Raw genomic sequence first — 11,296 nt, 5'->3', positions numbered from 1 at the left:
TACACTGTTTTCAGGGGGGGAGCTTTATCAATGCTGCAGCTGTGGAGGTACCTAAAATAACAGCACCCTGAATCTCTTCATATCATACATGTAGTCTAGTTAAAAGAAAACTGCACAAAACATAGAGTAACTTTACATGTAGTTTGCATTGCTTTTTTAAATAGGGACAGTAAGGGACAGTCACTAACACTTATAGAGACAGTCGGGGACACGCGTACAGTACCTAACACTCATATGGACAGTCAGGGACTTGAGTACAGTCACTAACACTCATAGGGACAGTGAGGGCAGGAGTACAGTCACTGACACTCATATGGACAGTCAGGGACAGGCGTACTGTCACTAACACTTATAGGGACAGTCAGGGACAGGCGTACCGTCACTAACACTCATATGAACAGTCAGGGACAAGCGTACAGTCATTAACACACATAGGGACAGTCAGGGACTGGAGTACAGTCACTAACACTCATAGGGACGGTCAGGGACAGGCATAAAGTCACTAACACTAATATATGGACAGTCAGGGACAGGTGTACAGTCCCTGCTGTTATCCCTATATATCTGTATACCCTATACAAGCCCACTCAATGCTTCCCCCCTATAGTATCCCCCGGTCCACCTCCTTCATCCTCCATAACACCCACCCCCCACCTGCTGCGGCGCTTCCCTCTACTTCCTTGTGTAAAGCCGCGCCGCCATGGCACCACTCCCGGCCGCACCCTGCATGTCTGCTCAGCTGCTCCCTGCACATCAGCCATCGTGCCTGACCGTGCCACAGTAGGAAGAAGCAAGGCCTGGAGAAGGACGCCATTGTAACACATCTACATACAATGTGGATACGCCATAAATGTGTATAATGGGAATCCATGCATTGTCTATAGTGACATCTCTCTTTTTTTCTGACAGGGACGCTGCCATACTTACAAAAATCATTTCATATGAAAGACAGTGGATCTGGCTTGCTGCAAGCAGGTAGATATTAACATAAAATCTTATTCTGTAAGTCACCTGGAATCCGCCATTTTAGGCGCTAAACCAATATTCTAGAGAAGGTGACCAATCTATTCACTGGAGTCTCATGATGTTACTGACACAAGGTTGTGATGTCATCAGTCTCTAGTGAAGAAATAAGATTCAGTCAGGGGAATGGACAGCTGATGGACGTACATAATGTTGTCTGATGTGAATGGGCTGTGGGTCTGAGATCCGCAAAATAGGAAACCAGATATACTACATCAATTTCACTATAGGGCAAAAGGTGTCGCACAGTGAAGCTTTACATTAATGAATGAGAGGGGGAGGGGAATAACTAAAGTGGAGGATGGGGAGTGAGGTTTAAATGCAGGATTTAATATAATTTGTCCATTTAAAAATTAATTTTATTTTGATTTTCATACTCTAGTCTTAATATAAAGAAGGTTGGAGAAAAATGCACCTAATGTATAACTAGGTGAATGTCCTTTAAAAAATTCCGAAAATGAATTCTACGCCAGCCACGAGCAGGATTTGCGCTATAATTTACTCCAATTTCTGGCATAAATTATGTTGAATTTGTCGGGCTGCAGATGGCAATGCCTCCTTCCACTGAGCTCCATCTGCTTTTTAGAAAAGTGGCGCACGTGTCAAATATGGCACAAAACTCTAAATTGATTTTGCAAATTCAGGGCATAGAAAAGTTAATACATTTCATCCACTGAGTCTTCCCGGTCGGGACTCTTCCTTTCACGTCTTCTCTCTTCCTTCTCTTTCAGTCTTCCTCTGCAGCTTCATGTTGCTGGCTCCAGTATTTGGATATTTGGGTGATCACTGGAATAGGAAATATCTGCTATGCATTGGTATCACCCTCTGGTCAGCCGTCATCCTTGGCAGCTCATTTATTCCTGATGAGGTAACATCCTGAGTTCATTATTACTGGGGTTTTACGGGATTATCACATTGATGGCCTATCCTTCTTCCAATGACGTTTATGTGACGAGATGTAATACCCTGGTACAGCCACCCTTTCGGACAGGCCGCTGTGCCTGTGTAAACAATGGAAGAGACACATCGCTCACAAGAGTGCCACGGCCCTTCATTGTGATAGTCTGTGGTCCTGGAGTTCAGACCCTCACTGACCAAACATTCATTGTCTATCCTAAGACTAGGCCATCAATAAGAGTCCCAATGTTAAAGATTTACTGAAGATTTTCTGAATGATTATTTTTTTTCCTCTTCCCCAGTATTACTGGCTGTTTCTGCTTATGCGAGGATTGGTTGGCATTGGCGCTGCAAGTTACTCCACCATCGCCCCCTCCATCATCGCCGACCTATTTATAGCAGACCAGCGCAGCCGCATGTTGTCCATCTTTTGGACTGCTATCCCCGTGGGCTGGTAAGTCTCCTGTGTAAACACATAGAATCCAGTACTTATGACAAGAGATCCTCTGAATATTTAAAAGGACCTTCTAGTATAGATGTAACTGAGTTTGTATATTGGAGAATTGCATGATCTGCAGTTTACATATAACCCTATGACTAGCAGAATTGATCTTACTGTAAAGACTATTGTGATTTCCTGCTATCACTTCACATTGTTCCTGATCACACCAAGATCAAGGATGAAAAAAGTGTCTAATATATATATAATGTGTGCATATGTTTATACTGTTACTATGTCTGTATATAGTTATATTTGTGTGGAGATTATGGCCCATTCTTAACTTTAAAACTTCTTTTTTGCCTATTAAGTGGCCTTGGATACATCATGGGCGCTAAATTGACAAGTGCTATTGGTGGTGACTGGCACTGGACTTTGCGGGTAAGTGAGAGAATTGCAGGATTCCTGCAGGCAAACAACGATTTCCCTGTAAAGTCTTATTATTGGAATTTCTCCCCTTATCTGCTGCATCGATGAGCAACAAGTAGGGCACTTGGTTGCAGTTCCAGCTCTCTGAGTGTCCTTCAGGAACCTATAGACAGTCCTTTATGAACACTGACATATGGGTGTTTGTTTTTTTAGTCATTTCCTATTTTTCATTTCTTAAATCTGGTTTCAGTCACTTCTATTTATATATATAATATACAATGTCTCCTTCTTCTGAACAGGTCATTCCAGGTCTGGGGATTATAGCCGTCCTACTGCTTCTCTTAATTATGAAGGAACCATCCAGAGGAGCCGCGGAACAGAATGGGCAGAAACACACAAACAACAATTCTTGGATTACAGATGTGAAAGCTTTGCTGAAAAAGTGAGTGTTTTCTGTATAGTGATGGTTGTCGCTGGCTTTACCCCGTGTCTCTTGTGTCACTTACATTTCTCTCTCTCTCTCTCTGTAGCCCGAGCTTTATGCTTTCCATGCTGGGATTCACAACAGTGACATTTATTTCCGGCTCCCTCTCCCACTGGGCTCTATCATTCTACAAGCGGGCCCGGGTCCTCCTATACAGAGGTGATCCATGTCAGACTGTAATATGTCAATCTGATGACAGGTAAACGCTTATTTACTGGGTGTGCCAGGAGGTTGTGAGGGGGGCTCTCTGCCATTATGTCCATACTCTTCTCTTCTTGACCTGACTTTTGGGCAGGGCTACACGGTGAAGGGTCAGGACTCCTGGTAGAAGTCTTATTATAGGGTGGGTTCAGACGTGGTGCGTTACATGCAGATTTTACTGAGGATTTGCTTCAGATTTCAACATTTGCATTGCTAAAGGTGAAATCCACAGTGAAAATCTGCAACAATTCCACAAAATGTGATTGCAGTACATACAGTGTTGTGGATATTTATTTGCCAAATCTTCAACAAATCTGAAATCTCCCCCTATAATGTATATAGACTGCTACATGACTGTCTGCTCTATACTGGCAAGATATTTAGGATAGGTCCATAGAGAGCCCTGTCTGTATCCTGTTGGTACAACATACATATGACTAATTGTTCCTGCAGGGAGCGCATGTACATATTCCATACATACATTTTAGTCATGATTAATCAATCCTGCAGCGAGCGCATGTACATATTCTATACATACAGGTTAGTCATGATTAATCAATCCTGCAGGGAGCGCATGTACATGTTCCATACATACAGGTTAGTCATGATTAATCAATCCTGCAGGGAGCGCATGTACATATTCCATACATACAGGTTAGTCATGATTAATCAATCCTGCAGGGAGTGCATGTAAAGACATCTGCCATTGAATGAAGTTTAGGGACTAAATCTTTACAAAGATGAAGATAGTTGGAGTAGTAGTCATACTAAGATCCTTTAATCACCCTTTATATCCAATTTTTTACAATCCATCTGTTAACCTCTTTAACCCTTCCTTTGCAGCCAAATTTTTGGGATGATCACTATAATCACCGGAATCGTAGGAGTTGGAGCTGGTGTGGAGATAAGTAAAAGGTTCAGGAAGGTCAACCCCCGAGCAGATGCATTAGTCTGTGCTTGCGGAATGCTTGGCTCCGCCCCTTTCCTGCTCTTGGCCTTGACCTTGGCAAGATTCAGTCTTGTGGCCTCCTATGTAAGTTGCTGATGAACAGCTTGTTGTGATTGATGTTTTTCTGTTAATAATATTAAAAAGGGTGAAAAAAGCATATACACAAACATATAGTACCTGTAGATACATATATACAAACGTATAGTACCTGTAGATACATATATACAAACTAACATATAGTACCTGTAGATACATATACACAAACGTAGAGTACCTGTAGATACATAGGCACAAATATATAGTACCTGTAGATATACATACACAAACATATAGTACCTGTAGATACATATACACAAACATATAGTAACTGTAGGAACACATACACAAATATATACCTATACTTAAAAACTGTATATACCACTGGATACCATACACATCCAAATACACAGCTTTACAAACACATAAACACACACATATTAATACACATATACTGCACATTATTATCCAGTGTAAGGTCTATAGGCAGGTTTATTGCCCCCCTGTGCAGCACTTGTGTTCAGGGTAATGGATAAACACTTGTACTCTTCCCCCCTTCACCATCCAGTCTTTTCTGAATGTTTTCTTTTCACTACAGATTCTCATCTTCATTGGGGCGTTGTTGCTGACGCTGAACTTTGCCATTGTGGACGACATCCTCCTGGTGAGTGATCATAGCTGAAATGACATTTATTTAGGCTTTTCTCTGTTTTCCTGCGTAGTCCATGAAATGCCACTGACTCTACAATAACTGCCAGACAAGAGACGGAGAACATTATAAGTGTGGACTGCGCTGTTTGCAGATATTATAATGCAGATATTTGGTCACTTTGTCTGGCTGCCATTGTTGAGTTAGGGTCAGTAACGTCCTTCTGTCTACTCAGAATGTCCTCTTGTTTTAGAGTGTGGTGACCCCCAGAAGACGCTCCACAGCGGAGGCCTTACAAATCATTGTGTCCCACCTGCTGGGTGATGCATGGAGCCCATATCTCATCGGAGTGGTAAGTATTAGTCACATTATCTTCCTAATGGGTATATGAGAAAAGTCTTAGCCTGACTGACCCCCAGTGTGAACAACACACAACAGACAAACATTACACATGAAGCAGACAGCACTAATACAGTACGCAGACACCAAGCAGACATTATCAACATTATCAGCCCCCAAAAATCATATAGTACACATACAATGCCAATACAGCACCGATAGTATACCTACTCAGCATATAGACAGAACGAAGACATGACATAGAGCAGTCATACCACATACATACAGCACAAATACACCAGAAAATATTCTTACCCTGCCATTGATAATCTTCCTAAGAAAAAAACATGCAAAACTCTTGCCAATAAGTAAAACTGGGGCTAGCAAAGTTTTAACCAGTGCTCCTCATGGGCTGAAGGTCGGAAGCTCCTCTGCTAACTATGGTGAGGAGTTTCCTCTTGCCACCTCCTACCATGTGCTGTCACCAGATTTCCTGAATAGTATCCAGCATCTACTGTCTGGAAAAAATATATACACTTGTGTTATTTCTCATAATTCATCTTACATAACAATGTGTCATCTTCTTATCCTCAGTTATCTGACCTCATCCGCAAAGGGAAGCCGGAATCAGACCTATTGATGTTTAACAGCCTGCAATATGCCCTCATGGTCTGCGTTTTCGTATCCGCTATTGGAGGAGGGTTCTTCTTGGCAACTGCCCTCTTTCTTGAGAGAGATCGAAAGAGGGCAGACATAGAGTCCCAAGGTATGTTCCCTGTCTGTATGTGTATGTTCAATGTTTACTCATGCCTCCTGCAGAATTAAAGTGGAGATCCACCAGTATGGTCAGAAAATATAAAATATGGACTATATCAAAATCTGTATATTCTGCTTTATGGGATTTTTGATTGATTGTAATTTGTCTGACAATTTAGTCTTGTGTAAATACCCGGGACATCTCAGCTCATTAATACTAGAGTTCCTGATGCTTATTAACAAGTGAATATCTGCTATTGGTCCAGGGTGCAGGAAGATTAACCCTTTTGCAGCCAGGGTTTTTGGACATTTTGCTTCTAGCAACCTGTAACATTTTCACACTATTGACATGTATAAATAAAACCTAACTTGCAAAATAAAGTCTCATACTAAACCCTTATGCCTATATATTTTGTAAAAGAGGACACCTGACACATTGTCAAACTGCTTTTCTGCACTTTATGCACACAGGCACAGTCGTGCAATTTTGTGTCAAAATTAAATTTTTCATATAAATGCATAAAATGAATATTTGTAGCTAAAGGTGTGACCCAAACAGAAAATTAGATGGTACATATAGGTGCATAATTATGATTATGTAGGTACATAATTTTTCTTTCCACTATACAAATGCTAAGGCTGTGTCCCATTTTACCCCCAGATTAAAGAAGTTGCTGCAAAAACATGACATTTTTTTATGATTTTGCAAAATTTGCGGCAAAAACACAAATTGACAGCAACGTGTGAACACACACTGAACCTAATCAATAATCGCAAATCCCTCAACCTAATCTAATACGTTTTTTAGTGGAAGTAGTTGAACACAAAGACATTATGGTGATGTCTTTACTGACTGATGGAAGTTTTTTTCCATCTATCAAATATGTTTTATTTCATAAAATACATAAATTGCATAGATTTAAAGATATCAAATCAGAGCACTGATTGGTAATCTGGGCAATAAAGCCAGATTTTACCTTAGACAGTTTTGATGAATGAGGCTCATAGGTGACGTTGATAGTTCACAATCTGTAACTTCTCTTGTAATTAACCATCTAGTATTGTAAAGCAGAACAGTATTACATGTGAATGATCTGATAATGTATTCCTACCTCATTAATCTTATTATTTTGTTTTACCTCAATAACAGGATGATGCATTCGGACATTTATTTACACCATACCTCAAGATCAGAACATTACATCTTGGAATGTCCATGGCTGAAATACAAGAAAGGCATCAAAAACTAAAAGCATCAATATTTTGGAGCTCTAAAGACTTTCACCATAATGAGCAGCAGGGCTCTGCTTTGCTAAAGACAAAACTATAATGTTTCCAAACAACCACAAATGGATTCTCTGCGTGCAGAATCAAGGACACCACACAGCATAAAGTCAACATGTATGCAAATGGCAGGATACCAAGCAAGTTGGCAGTGGTAGTCATGACTACAAAGCTGCCATTGCCTACTCTGTTACTGGTTCCAGTGGTTGAAACATTATAGATACTATACCGACAATTGAGGAAACTGGACCTAGATTGTCTGCAATTCCAAAGATTGCTTGAGGAAGAAAACGAGACCAACCTCACAGACTCATTTATATGGAGCTTTCACTGACTTCTTCCTCAGAAAAGAATCCCAAGGAATTTGCAGAAAAGACTAACAGCAAACTTAGGTCCACCTCAAAGGAATTTTTTCTGTGCCTGTGGCTCGGCTGAGTCACAGTGCCAGCCTGGAGTTGACTAATATTTGGACTACAGATCCAAATCCCTGGAGTCCTTGTGAAATAACCTCACAAGGAAAGACAAATGTATCTGCCTGTGGCTCGGCTGAGTCACAGTGCAAACTTGGACTTGAAAGAAAAATCTTTGGACTACAGGACTGTATTCCAAAGAGAGCCTTAATGTCGCAACTAATGATAAATGTCTCTGCCTGTGGCTCAGCTGAGTCACAGTGCCGAACGAGACCCGAATTATTTGTCAAATAACATCATAACAAATAACAAATGTCGCTGCCTGTGGCTCAGCTGAGTCACAGTGCCAAATGAGACCTTACAAAGAATGACAAATGTCGCTGCCTGTGGCTCGGCTGAGTCACAGTGCTATGATGAGTTTTACCTACCACCAATGGCAACTACCAACAAAAATGCAAAACAACGCTTGCCAAACTTTAATACCCTTCATCTTCATTATACCAACTAAAGACACTGCAGTTATATACCATCTTTAGATGAAAGGACGAATTTTAAGACCATCATGTTCATGACTGCTTTTAATATTCTTACAAGTATACCAACTTTATGGAAAAAATTTAGTCATGCTATTTTAATAAAAATATATGATCCGAAAGATAGCGTTTTATTATATAGGTAGCACATTATTATAGTATACTGTCTTTACTTGCTGGTTTATTACACATTCTGGATTATTAGATAGATATAGGGAAATGCTTCTGAAAGTTATAAAAACCTATCAAAGGAAGAGTCAGGATTGAAATGCAGGAATAGTCTAAAAATTTGATTGTTCCACAAACAAAACGTTTTTCCTATTCACAGGATGTCACGATCCGTGGGTATGTGGACCAACTACTCCGCACCGCCGTAGCAGAGTAGCAGCTGGCCAAACAACAGTCCTACTACAAGATTACCTTTAATAGTCCAGACAGTAATGGAGGCTCGGCACAGATGAACTTGTAGACACCAGACGTGGTGTATATCAGCAGGCGTGACCAGTGGCATAACACGACTACAACAGCTTAAGGCGTAGGAACAGATATAGCATGGGTTATAGGATACAGGTAGCAGAGCACGGGAACAACGGGAACAGGATAACACTAAGGGACCATTTGCTAAGACTAACATGGGTAAACACAACAATGCTCAAGCAATGAATGAAAGGGCAGAGCCCTTTTTATAGTCCAGGGTGATCATAGGCTAATTACAGATTTTCCTCATGTGTGTGCACTGGCCTACGTGAACTAGTGCAGCAATGCGGAAGTGAGTGTCGGCGTCTCCCAAGGGGGAGATGCCGCCCGAATCTCACTTGTCCATGGCCGCGGCTGTTGGGGGAGCATGTAAGCACAACAGTCTGCGGCTGTGGACGTTACACATGAATGAGACTCTGATTGGAGTTGTTCAATTTCCTTTTATTCTCGGGCTGACCAAGACCACTATAATGACTTATGATATCTGAGAAAATGGTTGCCCAGAGATCTTTAGACCCTCGCTTCTATAGGGCATCCCCAACCTCTGTTGCAACACAAATTCAGACCCCAGGCCACAAATAAATTCAAACACCAAATTCATAAATTAATTTAGAACCCCAAACCCCGTAACTAATTTAGACCTCAGACCCCCAAATTACTTGAGACTACAAACCAGAGGCCTAAATTAATTCAGTCCTCAGAATAGACACCTACATTATTTCAGACCCCAGGCCAGACCCTTAAATTACTTCAGACCTCAGACTATTACATTACTATAGACTCCAGACCAGAGCCCTACAATACTTCAGACTCCAGACCCCAATATTACTTCAGACCCCTAGAACGGGGTTTAGGGGGCCCCGTTTTAGAGATAGGTGTGGTTCCTAGAAGTGGGACCAGCAAATATTTATCTGACATTTACGGCATATCCTGTGAATATGCCATAAATGTCCCAGATGAGAAAACTCCATTAATCAAATAGATAACGGATAATTATAAAAATAAATTGCAGCTGCAGTTTAGGGATGGACAATTGCCCCCATGACCCCTTTAACCCCCCTCCCCCAGACTCAATAATATGACTGTGCAGTCCCTCAAAAAAATCATTGTAAGTTAACTTTTCAATATAATACTTTTTCATGGAATCCATATACAAAGATATCTCGGCTCAGTATTTGCTTCCTGTCTTTTTGTTTTGGGATGTCCCCAGGCTCAGAATCTGTAACTGCAGGAGCAAATTGAGAATTGTCTTGGGCCCCATACAACCCAAATTACAATTGTTTTGGGTTTTTTTTCACTGGAAGATGCAGCCACATAACAGTATACATTGTCACTCTGGTCTAGTCAGGGTTTTTCCTTTTCTTCAATATTGAATAATACATTTTTATAGTAGGTTGGAGCTCCGTTTCTGAGCTGTAAATCCTCTATTTGCCTAAAGAGGACTAATCTCTTCACTGAAAACAAAACCCATGAAGTAATAGGAGAGCAAATCAGAAATGTACTGCTGTAATATAGTGAAAAAAGCTCTGCCCCTTAAAGAAATTGGTCAACTTCATAAAGCGGACTCCTGACATGAAGCAGAGTGCAGTCCACTCCTCATGAGATTTTGACTGATTTGTGAGACATCCTGCTACTGAGCTGGGAGAGTCCACTGTGAGGGGGGAGACTGTCAGTGTGCATAAGAAAGAATGACAAATGTTGCTGCCAGAAGATTTCTCCTGCTATCTTACTTTATGCTGGATGTTGTATTATGTTATATAAGAAGGATTCCTGTATAATATGGAGTCAGCGCGAGGAGGAGGAGGCCACTGGATTATCTGAAGAGTTTAACCCCTTAAGGACACAGCCTAGTTTTGGCCTTAAGGCTCAGAGCCCATTTTTCAAATCTGACATATTTCACTTTATGTGATAATAACGTCAGAATGCTTACCCTATCCAAGCGATTCTGAGATTGTTTTCTCGTGACACATTGGGCTTCATGTTCGTGGTAAAATTTGGTCGATATATTCATTCTTTATTGGTGAAAAATTGCAAAATGGGGAGAAAATTGTGAAAAAGATTCACTGAAATTAGATAGTGTATGTCGTTCAATATTCAATATAGTTCACCGCCTGGAAGAACGATTAAAAAGTAAGTTTATTGGTTAAATTCATAAAATTGTGGCTCTACTAGCCGTTGATGCCAGACCAGGCTAAAGCAAGAGATTGCGACACGATAGGTGGTGTGGAGTGATAAATGTCTCCTTCACCCCAAAGAAACCACCTATCTATTTATTGTATAATAACGCTATATCTTTGCCATTAATAATTGTCTATCTAAATCCTAAATCCTACGCGTTTCATCATCACATGTAAAGTGATGCTTCCTCAGGGATTGATAGATTTGGATTA

General features: G+C 40.8%; 1 protein-coding gene across 1 annotated transcript; it reads left to right on the top strand.

Moving 5' to 3' along the window:
* The first annotated feature begins 911 nt into the window (after positions 1-911).
* LOC142656418 (protein spinster homolog 1-like) lies at positions 912-8,501 on the top strand. Its single transcript, XM_075831349.1, has 11 exons — positions 912-975; positions 1,755-1,891; positions 2,223-2,374; positions 2,731-2,800; positions 3,088-3,230; positions 3,319-3,471; positions 4,317-4,506; positions 5,057-5,122; positions 5,361-5,459; positions 6,041-6,212; positions 7,353-8,501. Exons 1-11 carry the CDS (start codon positions 942-944, stop codon positions 7,355-7,357), a joined length of 1,221 nt encoding a protein of 406 aa, XP_075687464.1. The 5' UTR covers positions 912-941; the 3' UTR covers positions 7,358-8,501.
* Positions 8,502-11,296: the final 2,795 nt, after the last annotated feature.

The sequence above is a fragment of the Rhinoderma darwinii genome, chromosome 6 (genome assembly GCF_050947455.1).
Source record: "Rhinoderma darwinii isolate aRhiDar2 chromosome 6, aRhiDar2.hap1, whole genome shotgun sequence".
Classification (NCBI taxonomy): Eukaryota; Metazoa; Chordata; class Amphibia; order Anura; family Rhinodermatidae; genus Rhinoderma; species Rhinoderma darwinii.
The sequence above is the reverse complement of the archived record's forward strand: the minus strand, read 5'-3'. Positions and strand labels throughout refer to the sequence as shown.

Bases quoted from the DNA above. Each gene is read 5' to 3' on its own strand.
- LOC142656418 (XM_075831349.1), top strand. From the start codon at position 942: ATGAAAGACAGTGGATCTGGCTTGCTGCAAGCAG. The intron at 2,375-2,730 runs GTAAGTCTCCTG...TTGCCTATTAAG, and splicing joins ACTGCTATCCCCGTGGGCTG to TGGCCTTGGATACATCATGG. The intron at 2,801-3,087 runs GTAAGTGAGAGA...TCTTCTGAACAG, and splicing joins ACTGGCACTGGACTTTGCGG to GTCATTCCAGGTCTGGGGAT.